Source organism: Ceratotherium simum, chromosome 38 (assembly GCF_057802395.1).
Source record: "Ceratotherium simum simum isolate JZ-2026a chromosome 38, ASM5780239v1, whole genome shotgun sequence".
NCBI lineage: Eukaryota > Metazoa > Chordata > Mammalia > Perissodactyla > Rhinocerotidae > Ceratotherium > Ceratotherium simum.
The window spans coordinates 26024320-26042490 of record NC_141937.1 but is presented as its reverse complement, the minus strand read 5'-3'; the positions used below and the strand labels follow the sequence as shown (position 1 = coordinate 26042490).

Sequence of the window (18171 nt, the reverse complement as noted above, 5' to 3'; positions counted from 1 at the left end):
GATATTATTAGCCAGCTTTTCGTCTGGGGAAATGAATCATAAGAGAGAAAACTGCACACTCCCAGGCCCGGCCACGCTGTGGGGGGCATCCGGGGGTCTCCAGAGGATGAGGCTGGGACCTAGAAGGGATCGACTTCCCAGGGTGCGTGGTGTGGGAGGTGGGGGCGGGGGAAACTGTTCTGCAGGGATGATTCCAAGGGCTCCCGGCCAGGGAGGCCATGAAGACCAGAGGCAGTGACAGGGGACACAGCCAGCTCAGCTGGGTCAGCGGTGACTCACAGCTGGTGGGCGAAGGGGCGCATCTAGGCGGTCAGGCAGGGCAGTGGTTGGTGTCTGGAGATGTGTGCAAGGCACGCAGGGCTGACCGGAGCCAATGGATGCCCCGGGCATGGAGGGTGGCTGGGTCTTAGGTGGGGAGACTGGGAAGACAGCAAGGAGAAGAACCTCAGCACTAGGGAACCTGGCATGTCCCATTAGGAAGTGAGGGAGCCTTGGGTGGTGGTCGGGCTTGGCAGAGGGCAGGGGCACTGGGGGTTGGGGGGTGACACACGGCCCTCTGGCAACTGTGGCTTGGCCACTGCTTCTGGGATTGGTCTGAGTGACTCAGTTCCAGGTTGCACCGCCTGGAGAGCTGAGGCTGCTGATGCTTTTCCTGTCTTGGGCAGGACCGTCTCAGCAGCAGGGTGACTGAGCCCTGAGGAATTGGGGCACCCGGCTCCAAGAGGCAGGTCAGCACGCAAAGGCCCACGTGGGCCAGACCGCCCCTCGGGCCTCCCACACTCTGGTGCTTCTGTGCCTTCACACTTCCATGCCTGCACTCGTGTTATTTTTATGCCTAAAATGCCTCCTTCCGCGAACACCTATGCACCCCTCAAAGCCTGGCACAAACATCTTGACTAGGAAGAGCTCCCTCGGCCCTGCCTGTGATGGCCTTCAGGCTAGACCTGGTTTTCTTTTTTCTTTTTCTTTTTTGTTTCCCCCCCTTTTCTCCCCAAAGCACCAGTAGATAGTTGTATGTCATAGCTGCATATCCTTCTAGTTGCTGTATGTGGGACGCTCCCTCAGCATGGCCGGAGAAGCGGTGCGTCAGTGCACACCCAGGATCCGAACCCAGGCCACCAGTAGCGGAGTGCGCGCACTTAACCGATAAGCCACGGGGCAGGCCCCTAGACCTGGTTTTCTTGATCTTTACCCTGCCCTTCCTGAGGACCGGCAGAATGCAGACACTCAAACACTTGTTGCATTTTTCTGGTATTTTCAGATTATACCTGCTACTCAAATATTAGTTTTCACAGAAGAGAAATAATTTTGGAAAGTTATTACTAGAAAATCGATGTCTGTAAAGTAAGTCCTATTTTCCCATTAATCGTAATAAAATTGGACAGGCTTTCTCCCGGAGGGAGGATGATCTCAAGGGAAGAGCAAATTAATAAGCAAGTAAAAAATACATTTAGAAATAACATAATTCAAGGTCATTATTATTTGCAATAAAATTAACAATTATAGCTGAAATGGGTCAAAAGCATATAGATTATGCTGCCACTTAAGACTTCCTCAAATCGATTAAACACGTCTAGAGGCTGAATCCTTGTGAGAAGGTGACGTTTCTGTAAGCTGAATAAAACTGCCAGTCTGCGGTTGTAAAGTCCCTTCAGGAAAATGTTCACCAAAAAACTCTCAGCATTTAGGAGTTCATCTAAAGAGACGCTCCCATTATACGTTAATTTTAACTATTTACTCAACAGCTACAGCTGAAACAGTCACACAATTTCAGTTTTAATTTTTAGACACTATGTTAAAGGTCTAGCACTACTGTTCCCTACCACCCTCCAGCTCCCATCCATGTCAAATGGATCCATTTTCAAGTTTATTTTCTTTCGTGTGGATGACCACATGCTGGGTTAGGATAATACCTTGGCGATCTGTGATGGCGTCTGAACCACATTCCCCAGGGAACAGACCACATGCTGAACAGAGACAATCTGTAGATTTTATTTTTAAGCTCCGACCTTTAACTGCATACCCCCTAACCTCTGAATTATCGATTAAATTTGAAGAAGCTCTGGAGGGTCAGAGTTCACGGTCTTTGTGGTGGTTCTGGGGCAGAAGCTTGCACATCTGTGGTCACCCAGGACTCGGTCACTGGGGGCAAGTTGTTCAAGCTCTTTGAATCTCTGCTTCCTTGTGTAGAAAACGTGACAAGGACTCTGTCTTCCTCAACTTCAGAAGATTCGTGCAAGAATCGAATCAGATCATCTATAGGAAAGTGCTTTATAAACTGCAGATTGCTATGCAAATTATTATAAGCTATTAATGCTTTTGTGACCCAAGACTGTTCACTCAGATAGGACTGCTGTATAATAAGGAGTTTAGTTGTCTGAACGTAAATGGTTGTACACACACACGTAATTCAGTGCCAACGTGATTAGAATCTGAGTCTAGGGCGTGGCTGGTGAAAAATCTTTATGGAGAATATTGATGGTAGATGAACCAATAGCAAAGTGGAGTCCTATTTTTATTAATGATAATAGAGTTTTTTAAAACACCTTCATTGGTCTCTATAGATGGAGAGTCTGACTTCCTCCTCACCATCAGTTGTATCTTTGTGAGGTTCCAGAATGTTTTTGTTGTGTTGTAGCACAAAAACAACACGAAGTGAGAAATAAAAATGGAAATGAAAGATGAGACAGCATCTGTTTACTCCAGACATTGTAGAGTGATGGATTATTTGTATAAAACCAGAGTTGACAGTATATATTTTTTTAACCCACATAAACTTATTTAATTGTAAAACTCGGTCCGCTGTCCAACCCCATTGGATCTCCTATAATATAGATTGGACCACTGCAACCAATTGTACTTGGAATCCCTTTGATATTCAGGATCCCATTTTCAGGACCCAAATTGGGCATAATTATACATCTGTGTTCAAGTATTATGTGAACTCCTGTCTGCAGATGCAAACTGTATTAGGAAATCTGAGAACATGGAGAGGCACTGCCACCTGCTGGACAAACTTCAATTTATTAACAGCGTTCTGAAGTATGTAATTCTGCATATGGAAAACAAAATAAAGGTTTTTCAAGAACTAAATCTTGGGGTCTTACTTAAAATAAAATCCATCAAATCTTTGGACACTCATCCTATATCTGCTAAATAACATGATATATAACAGTCTGAAAAATTCAACATTCAGTACAAGTTAATGGTAATTGGCCCCAATCACATCTCAACAGTGGGTTTCATTTAAAGTTGAAATCTTAACTCCCTGAGATTTCTGGTAAGAGTTCAAGGATAAAAACAGATGATTATCCTTGGATGATGTGACTTGGATGATGTGTGTTTTCAGCCCCTGAAGGTGTCACTGTAGTAATATTTCCAGTCAACTCCCTCCCTATGATTGTTTCAGGAATAGGGTATTGGCCAGAATATAACTGTTCCCCTCTTCCTAAATCGGAAATACTATTTCTTAAAGGCATGTTATTTCACTGTCATAGTGACTGATGACATAAGTCAAGGTTCGTCATTTTCTCTCTCTCTCTCTTTTAACGTAGAAGTCACAAAGAGAGGCTGAAGTCCTAGCTGCTCACAGACACAGGCCCTGTCTCTCCCCTGTGATGTGGTTGGCAAGCTATTAGCTATTGCTATTGCTAATTATCGAACATTTATCATATGTTAAGTTCTGGGGTAAGGGCGTTGCATGATCTGATCAGGTTTGTCTCACAACAACCCTGTAAAGTAAACAGTATTGTTTCTGCACCTTATACAGATGGAGAAACTCAGGCTTAGAGGGGTTTTCCCCTGCCTTGGGTTATATAGTTGATAAGTGGAGGAGTGGCTTTCACACCCAGGCTGTCTGCTCCGGATCCCGTGCTCTAAGCATCATGGTATCCTGTTTTCTCAACAGAAATGCATACCGCGTGGAGAGAAAGGGATGGAGATCGTGACAAGAGAGTCTGCGCCGGTGTGCCTGTCTTGATCACCTCAACATCACCAGCCACAGGGAAGAACCGATCCAGAACCAATAACCCTCCGTCCAGGATTCTGTCGTGTCCGTTAGGGGGCGACAGAGGCCCTATAACTAACCGTGGGAGTTCCTAGAGCAATGGGGACTGTCCAAGGAGTGGTGGGTTTTTTTTTTGAAAAAGCACCCCATGATTGTGCTAACCAACAAAAAGTAGACGAGCAGCCTTAAAACACTGTACTTGAGACTTTAATACGATGATAACACAGACCTTAGAGCTTCTCCACGCACAGCCATGTTTGCCCGGGGCACATGGGCAGACCTGTGGCAGAAAGAGAACCACAAGTCTCCTCTAACTCACAGCTCAGCGCTCGTTCCTCAAAGAACGACTGTTCTTTATGATACATAGGCCAAGCTTTAATCATTTAGGATTTAACTGTCTGACATTTTTATTGATAGATGGATGAAACCTTGAATTTTTCCTGTAGCAGATTTTATTAAATTTTCTCTTCTACATATCTGCTATTGTTTGCTGTGCAAATGTCCTCAGACTTAAATACTGCGATGCAAACGAACTCAGAGAGTACAACACTGTACTCCTAATGGGAGGTCTAATTATCATTCATGCATAGAAAAAATATAATATTTAAATTTTTACTCCATCATTGTTTATAGAAACATGTAAGTAAACATAATTTTTAAAAACGAAGCACCCAATTTATGAATGAACTTAAATCCTCGAAGTTAGTAGGTAAGTCATTTGTTTGGAATTACACACTTTTCCTTTGTGATAGTTGGTGGCCAGATTCTCAAGGCAGCCCCCAGAAGCCTAGGAAGTTCCCTACTGTGGCTCCAAGGTTTACATTTGTGATGGGAACAAGTGGAAAATGAATACTAATGTAATGCTAGTAATGGAAAGTATTTAAAATACAAGGGGAAAGAATTGATACACGAGCTTTGAAGATCCCAGAAAGGAGGACGGTAACAGGTTAATATCAGGTCGTGTAGTTCCACGTCTGGCTGCTAGGTGGCGCTACCGAACCAGGACTGCTCAGTTATTTGCCAAGTCAAGGGTTTATGAGAGGGACCTTCACATAAGGACTATCCCATCACAGATATTCCCTGTTCTCTGTCTTAATTAGTCTGCTTATTTATTTTGGCCTTTGACCAAAAAAATCACCACTGTGATTTTAGCTCCTAAAGCAATTATGACTAAGAAAAATAGTGATGGCTCAGCACGTCGGTTTTTAAGGAGGAAAAGCATTCATGAACACGTTCCTGCCTGTGGCTCAGAAATATGTGAGTTCTGTCCTTACTTTCACATTTCAGTGGACGACCACAGGTCAGTCTCTCAAATCCCTTGGGCTGGGTCCAGTTTCTCATTTTAAAAAGGTAAGTAATGGGCAAATGGAACTGAGATTAATCAATAAAAAATGAGACTGTATAGGTTAAACCAGTGAGGTCGCCCCTACCCAGTAAATCTGCTTGGGCCTTGGTTCTCCCTAATTCAGACTCACCCCCAGGCTGGCAGGAGTGTACTGAACTCTTGTACCCAGTTTACTCGACTCCACATCAGCCACGGCCCCTGGCTGGTAAGAAACACCTGAGCTGTCCTCCTGCTTATCCATCAAGCTAAAACCTTCATTTTTATCTCATCTTGAGTACTTACTAGCAAACTTCTGAGATACGCTAACCAGGTCTCCACAGAATGTAAAACATTAATATAAAGTAACTCTAAACTTTTTTTTAATTTCTAAAGACTAATTCTCAAATATGTTTGGTAGGAGACAAATTTACTTGTCAGCACACTTTCCTATAAGAAATGAATAGGGGGCAAACAGTTAAGCTGTTATTTAGGGACGTTTTTAACTCCTCTAAATGGTGGGTTATTGGAACCAGCAGTACTGATCAGAAAGAATTAATGAATATTGAATTAATAATTAGTGAATGAATTCCAACGTAGAATAAGCAAGAACCCATTTGACGAACAGACATGACTATTTTTACTGGTTCCCCAAATAGTCATTGCTATCAGTGCTTCTTCTTCAGTAATGAGACTTGTCTAAATATTTTCCATATTTCTGGAGGGGGATTACTAAAAACCAGCACACACCTGCATTTTTTAAAATAACAGGACAAGCACCAAAGAAGAATGACAAGTGGAATGCTTGCCTCTTAATCCAGCTCCATGGCCAGTTAATCTACAATGAGTGAAGGGTGCCTAGATCCCCGGGTCTTATATTTTAGTTTTTCTTCCCTCTGTTTTCCAGGCTACTCAGTTATAAAATTCTTTTATAAAAAGCAAAAGCAATAATTTGAGTGTGCCATAATCCATGAATTTAGACTAAAAATGTGCCGACGAGGCGGCTCTGGTGTGAATGACTAAAGTGAGTCACTGCTGCTCCTTCTTGAACCTGTTTGACACTAACTCGCTGACCTGCGGCCACGAGAAAAGAAGACACGTGCTTAGTCCTTGCAGAGGCTAAAAGACATTGAGAAGCTGGCAGGAGCGGACGCTCTCTCCTGTCCCCTGCCTCGGGGGAATCTGTCTGGGACAGAGACACCGTGGAGCTGCTTGGCCTTCAGTGTCACTGTGGGGGTCAGAACTGGTGACCCTAAAATATGTCTTGTTGGCTTGATTATTTTATTTTCTTTTTTTGCTGAGGAAGATTCGCCCTAAGCTAACATCTGTGCCCATCTTCCTCTATTTTGTTTGTGGGTCGCTGCCCACAGCATGGCTGCCGATGAGTAGTGTAGGTCCATGCTGGGGAACCGAACCTGGGCTGCCAAAGTAGAGCACACGGAACTTAACCACTAGGCCACTGGGCCAGCCTCTGGCTGATTATTTTTAAGGACAAAAGACTCTGAAAGGAACTTGGACCTTTCCCCTAACTGCCTAAAAGAATTCAAGATAGAAGACCAGTTCCAGGAAGAAGCTCTCACCATAGATAACTCCAGGTGTGGTAGACTGGGAGGAGCCTTGCTAAACCCATTTTTGTCAAAGTTCTTTCTCTTGGATCACACTGTCTATAGACGTCCAGCAAACATGTTTACCAAACATTTGCTTTTCCATCTCCCTGTGAATTGCCTTCCTCTACTTTGAAGTCCCAAACCCCTACCCCCAACATCCTCCTTTGTCTTTAGCTGAAGATGGTATTTAAGGTAGAGGCTTCCGCCATTTTGGCAAGTTACTCAGTTTTCCTGGGTTTCTCCCATGCATACATGTTATTAAACTTTGTTTGATTTTCTCTTGTTATTTTGTCTCACGTCAGTTTAACTCTTAGACCAGCCAGAAGGACCTAGAGGGTGGAGGAATAGTTCTTCCTCCCCTATATCAACAAAGAAAAATCTCTCAAGAAGATGCCCAAGAGACCACAAAACACAGTGGCAGTCACTGAAGAATCACTCAAAGGTCATTTTGTTGAGTACACGCCACGTGGCAGCCAAGAGTTATACTGGGGTGATATTCAAAATATTTAACCACCAGCTCCACTCAGGAACTGAATTCAGAACAGCTGCTGAGTGCAGCACTGGGCCAGAGTCCTGAAGACCCCATGTGTGGCCGTGAATTACCCCTTTCATTTATTGTTGTGGAGGTTGAGGGGCAGCCAGGTGGCAGGTGCCCTGGGAGGGCGGGTGCAGAGGGCAGTATAGACGTCTTTTCCTATTTGAACCACTAGTACAGCTGGACTGTGTGGACTGGCCACGTGTGGGCCCTGGGCTTCTGGAAACCTTTCATCCCACTACACAGGAATACCAGCCGTCCCTTATTCCCTGAGGCAGCAAACCTCAGAGGCATTTAATACGGTGCTATGCCAAACTCAAAGGGAAAAATATGTTTTTATAGGTGGAAAGATCGTAGCTGAAGGCAGAAGAGCTAACAGTAACTCAATTTTCAGAAATATGTTCTACTTTAATTAACGTGCTTACAGATCATGGGATGAAGGCCCACGATTTCTGCGAAGTCACGTATTTAAATGCAGAAGAGAGTTGGGAGGTACAGATGACATACTCTGATGACAGCAGGTAAGTGGGCTCTTTGGGTGAAGGTTTTTGTTTGTGGTTTATTTGTATTTAAGAAGAACGAAGATAAAAAACGTCCTCATCTGAGTTATCAGGCCCACCCCCCGTCGGTGTGCCGGGCTGCGGCATCCTGTGAAGGGTGTCAGCTCCAGATCACAGGATGGGTGAGGTGGGTGATGTGGACCACTGAAACTCTTCCCAAATGCGGGGACAAGAGAGTGTTCATCTTATGGGACAACTGCGTGTCTCCAGATCCAGTCAGCCTCTTATCTCACACTGTGTATCACACACATGCACACATGGAAACACACGCATGCTGTACAGCAAGATAAAGCCAAAGAGGGAAAATAACAATGAACAACGTAAGCCTTTTATTCAAAGGAGTCTAATTTAGGATAAGACCCCTCCTTGCATAAAGACCAGAGTTTATGTTGTTTTATAGAGCTAAAAACTGGTCACAACTCTTTAAATTCTTTAAACTCTTTAAATTGCCCATTGTTGAAAGGGCAAAGGAAGACCTAGTTTGAAAAACTGAGTATTTAGGGTTTATTATGCTTCTGGCTATTCAAACCACCTTTCCTGCCGAGGAGACACATGGGCAGGGCACACCTGGAGGTTCTCGGTAATGTTCCTGTGTGTAGGTATGTCAGAATTTATCTCTGAGTGAGAGAGCTGGGAGACTAAGGGAGCATCCACCAGCCAGCCATCTTCCTCCAGAAGTCACTGGTGGTGGCAGGGCCCCCTTACGGAACAGAACTCAGGGCTCCTCTAGGCAAAGACCAGTTTACCTGGGCACTGGTACCCGCCAGTGATGCAGGTGTGATGCGAGGTCCCTGCCTGGCTGTGGAATGTGAGGAAGCAGGCTGCCTTTGGGGAGCCTTTTACCTGCGCCTTATTTCTACAAGGCAGAATGCCGTCTCCCAATGCAGGACGGCAAAACAAAACAATAAACCAATTAGTGAATTAGTATGCAAGGCTCATTGTGGCAACAGTAGATTAAGAAGAGTACGAAAGAAACGATACTGTTTTGTCGTTCTCTCAGGATAAAATAATAATGAGAAAAATAAGTGATGGATTTCGGAAAGTAATTATATTTAAAGGGATACTATGGGCAACCCTTTTAATTGCTTTGCTGCCTTCTGTTTCTCGTTTCTGTTTGGAAACCACGCCATTTGTTAGGATAAAATCATAATTGTATTTTCAGTTTGCTCCTCTGTCTATTCTAGCAACAGGATTTCCTTCACCAGAGGGCTGTTGTCAAATGGAAGTAGGGCCAGAGGTACTGCTCCCCATGGCGGCTCCTTCATGCTCCCACACATTTCCACCAGTGGACTCCATTGGTTCACCCCAGCAACACACTCAGGACAAGGCCAATGAAATGTTGCCAACTGTACTTTCCAAAGGGAAACATGGAACCATCAAGCCTTCAAGACATGGCAACTTGATGCTGGGACCTGAAGCTCAAAGTTTGGGCACCCGAATCCCACGAATCTAACCGTGGAACTCCCGTTCTTTAACAGAAGAGATGATTTCACTCCCTTCTTCCCTGAGCCCTTTTCGAGGTGAGTGACTCTCGAAACAGGGAACAGCTTGCTTACAGACAGAGCTTGCTTACAGAGGTACCTGGGTCTTTGTAGATACTGAGCACGCCCTTGAAGTAATGAGGTAACAATCTTTCCAGTAAACGCAGCACATCTTCCAGCTCCTCCAGAATCCCCACCAGCAGGAAGTTTTCATTCACGTTCAGTTTTGCTCTCTCGAGGGCCCACTCACCAGGCTCCCTGTATGGACACAAAAATGGGTTTTAAATCGAAGATTCGTTTTCGAAATACAGCAACAACACGCTGAACGTTGATCTCTTCTTACCCACCCCCCATTTGCACAAGTCCAAACCCCACTGCCTCCAAGGACCAGCCCAGACGGAGCTGCCTCCAGCAGCCTTCCCGGGTCCTTCCCGCTGGCCCCCTGCCCTCCACGCCATCTCACCTCCAGCCCTTCCATCCGATCCGAATGCCTAGCCCCGGGCCTCGAACTCAGTGAGCCTGGCCTAAGGACTTGTTGCAAAAAGAATACAGGCACAGGGACGTACGTCCTAATAAACACCCATCCAGGGGTGATTAGAATGCCTTTCTAACAGAAGGACCAAACCAAACCAATTAAAGAAAGAGATTTTGAAATATGAAACTTACTGACATAGTATTTCTGTAGAAATCGAAATAGGTGTCAGGTCATGTCTGCTAATCATCTTATTCCTCAAAGAATTTTAAGACTTTTTTTTTTGATTACAGAAGGAAAACAGTCTGATCTCGTTTGTAAGGCAGATCTCTGAGTCGACAATGTTGACGTGAGTGAGAAGAGCCCCGGACGGGGAGCTTGGGCCCCAGGCCCGGCTGGCATTTACCATCAGGGGAGATTTGGGCCAGCCAGGATTGTCTTTTGCAAAACTGTAATAATAACCTTTATCTAGCTCAAATAATTGTTATCTAGATGGAACAAGGTGACATTTTGAAAGAGTTCTGAAAATCATGGTGTGTGTACCAAGATAAGACACCATGAGTACTCTCCCCAAGATCAGGAAATAGATAATTAAAAAACATCGTAGGGAGTTAGAATTCTGTTCCTTGGAATAAGTATCTTCATTGTGACAGAAAGCGAGTCATCTGGCCCCAGATCTTCCCAGTGTCTGAAGCACTGACCGGGAAGCGGGTGGCATGAGGATGAGGGGGAGGCCTGAACTTGGGCTGTTTAAGATACAGCAGAAAACTGACACATCTAGCCCTAGAATTCTGACCACAGACAACTCTTGTGATATGGTGAACTCAACCAAAGAGCAATAACAACGATACACATGATAATTAAGCAGTGATCGCAGTGTAAGCAAAAAGAACAGTGAGTGAGCTGCAATTTAGAAACGACTGTCTCCCGCGGTCTCTTCAGGAACACAACGGGCCTTCTAATCAACGTTTTTTGGGGGAAAAAATGTCACTTCTGATAACAGGGTTTCTTTCCCACCAAGCAAAGATAATACTCACTGTTACTAGCATTTCTTCTCTGAGGCTACATTTGTCCAGTACAATGAGTTTTGACTGTAGCTAGACCAGAGTCACCCGGGAGGGGGCAGCGAAGGGCTGTGCCCCGCCGCAGAGACTGTGGGGAGATAGCTTCCTAACGAGGACCCCAGGGAGGCTGATGCAGGAGGTGTGCAAACCACACCCCAGGGGCCCTTACTATCTGAGTAAGTCACTCTCTAAAGAAGGTCTGGCATCCAAGTGAACCCAAGGGGCCCTCACTAGAAGGTGCTTCCCTCTCTTCCTACCAGGTATGTCTCACGAGAGAGACACTGTTTGGTTGGCATTCTAGTTACCCAGGTTTACGGGGGTTCCCAAGGCCTCTGTCAGACCTTGGTTTGTTAAATTCCTTATTTATAGGACCTTCAGAGTCTCAAATGCGATATCTTCAGAGCTTAACAGTAAATATTAACTGAATTCCAGAAGGTTGCGAGACTAGGGATACGGAAGGTTCCCATGCAGTGCCAGTTGGCGGGTTTTCCGCCATCGTTCTCCACATTCACGCGGCATGAGCCGTTAGTCTTTACCTGCATCTGGGGTGCTGTCCACAAAAGTACGGAATGATGTAAAATAACCTGGGATTGGAACACTCGGGATAGTTTTCAAGAATACACTCATTGATATCCTAGAAGAGAAAACACAGCAGTGAGGTGTCTCGTAGTCTCTGCAGGGCTTTGTCAAACGCCATAGAGTGTAAGTGAAAATGAGACTTAGATTACATGCACAAGCCTTGAGGAGACGCAGAGAATTCACAGATTTCATGAGAAGACGTTCCTCTTGCCTCACACCATCCTGTCCACTGACCAGTGCACACGTGGTCAGAGCCTTTCAGAGAGCTCATTCTGCGGGGAAACTGCATGTCTGCATCCCCAGTGGCCTGAAGTCTTTAGCTGGATAACAGGTGTCTTGAGGGCAGTTCTACCCACTGCGGCTTGTTGTCACCCTGGAAGTTACCAGCCAACTGGTATACAGTTGGCACTTAACAAATATTTGTTGAGTGAACTCAGTATGACTTAATTCTTCATTCATTCTGACTTAATCAGAGATCCCTGTACAGCCAGCCCTGTGGAAACGTGTTTCCCTGTTTATCCGTATGTCCAATAAAGAATTATTAAGTACCTATAATAGTGATATAAAGCGTCTGTAGATTTTGGAGGGGCTATAAAATCATTTCTATTGTTATCTTAGATTAAAAAGTGACAAGATGGGGGCTGTCCTGGTGGCGCAAGCGGTTAGGTGCACGCGCTCCGCTGTGGTGGCCCAGGGTTCGCTGGTTCAGATCCTGGGTATGCACTGACACACCACTTGGCAAGCCATGCTGCGGCGGCGTCCCATATAAAGTGGAGGAAGATGAGGCATGGATGTTAGCCCAGGGCCAGTCTTCCTCAGCAAAAAAGAGGAGGATTGGCAGATGTTAGCTCAGGGCTAATCTCCTCACCAAAAAAAAAAAAAAAGTGACAGGATGTTTGTACAGACATTCTCTCACTTACAAAGGCAACAGTGTGATTCCCAGATCTTCTATTTCTCTTCTATGAGGTTGACCATGGTGTCTCTGTGAGCATTACAAGAGCTTGCAATGGCTTGGTGGGGATGCATCGCAGGGCTAAGAATCAACTTTATCAAGGCCGATTACATTGATACCCTAGATAAGACATGCCTGGTTCTTAGGTATTTCTAAGGAGAAAAGATAACCCAATTTACACACAAACCAAAGAGCTATGGGATGTTTTTCCAGAGACAATACTGGCAAGGCAGATCAAGAGTGGATGGAACTCGCTAACATGTTCACATGGTCGACGAAGTTTGAGTCAGTTGAAGCCACTGCATCTGATATGGTTGGGGTAGGTGGTTAGTTATTAAGAAAATTTTTTTAAGTTGGGAATCAGAAAAATATAACAAATTTCTTTTTGCTTTTTTCTTTTGTTTTTTTTTTAACAACAGCCCTTTCTTTCCTCCCTCATGCTTCTTTGGTTTATATACCAATCAAATAAATTACACAATTACAATAACACACTCAACTGCAATAAACAGATTCAGCAGCAAACACACTCTAACTAAGCACCTGCGTCCACTGTGGGGAGCAGAGGTGCTCAGTTCCCAGAGAGGAAGAGACTGGAAACCCACGGGGTGGCGTCCATCAGTCCACCCAGCCATGCGTTAAGTGAAGGGTGATCAAGAATGCCTCATTGTGTGTGAAAACCCATTAAAAACGCATGATGTTAGACCCAAAACACCTTCTGAGAAGAATCTGACAGAGCCATGTACGTATAAGAGCATTCATCGCTTCAAGATTTATGACAACAAAATGGCAGAGCTTACACGTTCGTTAATGGGGGATTGATTCACCGAGAAGCTATGGTACCTTCTACATCGAATTACTGGGCACCTGGGAAGGATCAGGGGGACCTACATGTACTGTCCTGAAAAGCGACTGTCATGACTTTTCAATGAAATAAAGTCGATTATAGCACAATAGGAACATGTATGACAATATAAAAATAGACCATTGTTTACACAAACACAAAACATCTGGAAAGATGAACACCAGACTAAAAGTAGTTATTTATGGTGGTAGATGTGATGGAAGATGGGGATACACTGATCTTTTACTTTATTCATTTTTGAAATGTTAGCATTTATTATAACGTACGTATTTTACTTTATCATCAGGAAAGTAGGAGGAGATTTACATATCGTAAAACAAACCAACGCTTGTGTAGGAGGGTGACCGGGCTTTGCTGTGAAGATGCTCAGACCTCCTTTCCTCCCTCACACTCCGGGTGTCCTCTGGCAGGGACCTGAGCCTTAGGACAGAGGACCCAATAACTGGGCTGTGGTCAGAGGGACAGAGCCAGGAGCTGGGTGTGAGGCAGAGCGCAAGGGAACTCCGGCCAGGACAGGTGTGGTCAGAGGCACAGTGCCTGTCCACTCAGGTCAGGATTTCACACCAAAGGGCAGAGTGAAAAGACGGTGGTTTGGGGGTGTCCAGAGATGTGTCCCATACACAGTCAGCCCCCCAGAGACCTGCCTCAACAGGAGGGGCGGGCGGCACAGCCTCCCACAGAGACTCACAGCACCCAGGCTTCACCAGAGTTCACCTTACAGCTGCTTCTTAATAAGAACTTGTGTCACTATTTGTTTAGGTGGTAAGTCCGTTAGAGCACAGACGGTCTGTTCACTGCGTCTCCAGCGCTTAGCACCCTGCCTGGAAAAAGCAGCGGCGCAATAAATATTCAGTGAATGAATGAACCGGTGGCAGAAGGAAAAAGCCAAGACACGCAGCCCTGATTCTGCCCAGAGATCCTGGCCTGGAGCCGGTGGGACGTCAGCTGGTTGGGGTGGGAGTGGGAGGCTGAGGAGGTGCAGGGGCCTAAGGAGGCCAGTTCCCCACTGGAATCCACAAACAACCTCACGGGGTCAATTTATGGGAAGACATAAATTCCTAGTTTAAGAAGGCTGTTAACCAGCTTCTTTTCTTAGATGGAGGCATGTCCCGGGGGATTTTAAGGAGTTTCATTTGGGCCCATTAGGTTGATGAACGGCATTGGCCACGACCCATCCTATGGGAAGGCTAGAGGCGGACATACATAAGAGATGGCTCAGGGGCTGTGAAGACCCACGCCCAGCCACAGCGAGCAGCTCATGGACGAGGGGCCTCAGGAGACGGCGCCCAGCCACTCACACAGTCCACTCTTACTGGAGCCGAGGCCTTCAGCGAGTGACCTTCCAGTGTCCTGGGAAACTGAATGGGGCAAGTGTCAACACAGCTGCTCGTCCAGTGTCCTGCCCTGACGGGCACCGTCCAGTCCCCCGGGACCATCTGGTTTCCCCACCTTAATGGTTTTATCTTCGGCGTGTGGCTTCACTATCCTGTGTTGCTTTTTACAATCAGCTCTTTATACTCAAGTTCTCTTAGTACATATATATTTTTAAATGATTATACAACTTCATTCTTTCATTCCGTGCAAGTGTTTCTAGGATACGGCTGCTTTAAACAAAAACTTTAATATTTATTTTAAGCGCTGCTCTCAGATGCTCATCACGGTGATGACTTTAGCCGAGTTGACCCACTGGCCAGCACTTGATCTGATTTGCTCATCTGGTCCCCCGGTCTCTGCATATATCACTCGCAATGCTCCCCCCTGCCCCAGTCTAGCCCTCTTTTAAGATTGGGCCTAAACCTAAGACCACTCTGCTCACACTTGCACGTTATTAGGGAAATGAGATCTTCTCTATAAGTGAACATTCCAGATAATTAAGAGAATCCTTTTGAGGGAGGGAGTCAAGATGGCGGCGTAAGCAGACTCTGAACTCACCTCCTCCCGTGGACACAGCCAATTTACAACTACTCGTGGAAAAATTACCCCTGAGACAGAGCTGAAAACTGGATAAGAGGAACTCCTGCAACAACGGACAATCCTAACTGGGGTAGAAGAGGCAGAGACTCCCTTCTGGAGAGGAAAAACGCCGCCTTCACAAGCCGCCAGCTTCACGGCCGCCGGGAGCAGCTCACAGGTACGCAGCCTCCTGGAGGCGGGGCCCCTGAGCCGAGGCGCCCCGCTGTGGGCATTGTGTGGACCCAGCACAATCGAGACCAGCGGCATAATATCTGACTTTGCCTGCTACTAAAGCATTGGGTAGCACCCCAGAAAACCCGGCTCACAAAGAAACTAAAACTGGCTCTTAAAGGGCCCGGCGCACAAACTCACCCGTTCCAGAAAGCATCCTAAAATCACCAGAAAGAAAGGTGCACACTGCTTTGGTGACAAGAGACTCACCTAATAGGCCCTGAGTGCATCTCGGTGAGGTGAGACCTCTCCAGGGACTGGGACATTGGCGGCGGCCATTGTTGTGGCCTGGTGTGAGCGTGCTGACACAAGCGCCATTGGGGGTTTTCCTGAGACCTGCCTGCCCAGAGTCTGTCCCACCCGCTAGAGCACCGATTTAATCCAGCTCAGCCAGGGCAGGCAGCCCACCTAGAGCCTGGCCCCACCTAACAACAAACCCTCAGGCAACGTGTGGGCCTGCATAGATTGGTGACTGGATTTTCTGCAGCCTGGCAACTGAGCTGACTTGAGCGGGGCAGGGTGTGCACAAGGAGCGGGTGGAGAGTGTGGGGTGGTGGCGGAGTGTGTGGGGCTCCGCCGTGGAGAGACTGGGTCCGCTTGGGGAGGTCGGGCGCTCACACGGGCAGGACTGTGTTGACTGTGTGTGTGGACCTGTGGGCGGCAGGGCTTGTCAGCTGCAGAAGACTTGTGCTTCTCAAAGACCCACATAGGAGGTTTGCCCCACCTTCCAAAGCCTGAAACAATTGGGTGCTCCTGTGCCTGAGGCCAGCCCCACCCAGCTGCAATCCTCAGAGAGCTGACAAGAGACCTAATAGGCTAGAGGCTTACAGCAATTCTAAGGCCCTGAGCCTAACAACCTGCCACGCTGGGGCCTACTCACTTAAAGAAATACTGCAACACAGATGTGGTATTAGAACTTGCAGCCAACTGTGCTGGGGCTCCTCACACCTGATAAAGAGACTGAAGGGCCCACAACAACTACAAGCAGCTGAGCATTACAACAGCTGGCCAGGAGCATAACTCAGCCTCCTGGCGCCTATAGGGAGAGCTAACAGGCCACAATAGAAGCACACGTAGCCCACATAGGGGCCACCCTGGAACATTGAGAACTGAGGGAAGCACACTGGAAGCCTCCTAAGCCATCACTTACATAAGGTCACCTATCCAAGAGCAGGAGGCGTGGCTGACCTACCTAATACATAGACACAAGCACAGGAAAGAGGCAAAATGAGGAGGCAAAGAATACATTCCAAGTAAGGGAACAGGACAAAACCCCAGAAAAGGAACTAAGTGAAACAGAAATGAGCAACCTACCCCACACAGAGTTCAAACTAAGAGTGTTAAGGATGCTAACTGGTCTGAGGAGGAGAATAGATGAACTCAGTGAGAATGTCAACAAAGAAATGGAAGATATAAAAGAACCAATCAGAAATGAAGAATACAATACTGGAAATGAAAAATTCATTAGAGGGACTCAAAAGCAGAGTAGAGGATACAGAAGAACGGATCTGTGAGCTGGAAGAAAGACTAGAAGAAATTACCCAAGGTGAACAGGTAAAAGAAAAGAATTAAAGAGTGAGGACAGTCTAAGGGACCTCTGGGACAACATCAAGCGCACTAACATCCGTGTTATAGGTGTCCCGGAAGGAGAGAAAGCGAGACAAGGGGGCAGAGAATCTATTTCAAGAAATAATAGATGAAAACTTCCCTAACCTAAGGAAGGAAACAGACATCCAGGTACAGGAGGCACAGAGAGCCCCAAACAAGATAAACCCAAAGAGGCCCACACCAAGACACATCATAATCAAAATGTCCAGAATTAAAGATAAAGAGAGAATCCTAAAAGCCACAAGAGAATGTCAAGTTACATACAAAGGAAACCCCATAAGGCTATCAGCTGACTTCTCAGCAGAAACCTTACAGGCTGAAAGAGAATCGCACGATATATTTAAAGTGCTAAAAGGAAAAAACTTACAGCCAAGAATACTCTACCCAGCAAGGTTATCGTTCAAAATGGAAGGAGAGATCAAAAATTTCCCAGACAAGCAAAAATTAAAGGAGTTTGTCACCAAGAAACCAGTGTTACAAGAAATGTTAAAGGGACTGATTTAAGGGAAAAGAAGACCACAAATAGGAAAAATTATCTATTTCCACGATTAGAGCGTAATGGATACAAATGCACAAAAAGAAGTTGGATATGATATCAAAAACATAAAAGGAGGGAGGAGGGTAGTTAAAGAGTACAGCTTTCAGACAGAGGTCAAACTAAAGTGACCATCAATTCTGTATAGAAGAAGTAAGGAACAGAGAAGGACTACTAAAACACTGAGGAAAAAAAAAAAAGTTAAAAAATGGCAGTAAGTACATACTTATCAATAGCTACTTTAGCGTCAATGGACTAAATGCTCCAATTAAAAGGCATAGGGTGGCTGACTGGATAAAAAACAAGACCCATATATATCCTGCATACAAGAGACACACTTCAGACCTAAAGACACTCACAAACTGAAAGTGAAGGGAAGGAAAAAGAAACACCACGCAAATGGCA

At 45.8% G+C, this 18171-nt stretch overlaps 1 protein-coding gene across 3 annotated transcripts in view; it reads right to left on the bottom strand.

Moving 5' to 3' along the window:
- UST (uronyl 2-sulfotransferase) overlaps window positions 1-18171 on the bottom strand; it is a 347600-nt gene that overhangs the window by 77757 nt on the left and 251672 nt on the right. For all 3 annotated transcript variants that reach the window (XM_087425210.1, XM_087425209.1, XM_004440946.3), the window contains exons 6-7: window positions 11583-11680; window positions 9611-9768 (exon numbers count right to left, since the gene is read on the bottom strand). In XM_087425210.1, coding sequence (XP_087281336.1) covers window positions 9611-9768; window positions 11583-11680 — 256 coding nt within the window. The remainder of the gene's footprint in view (window positions 1-9610; window positions 9769-11582; window positions 11681-18171) is intronic.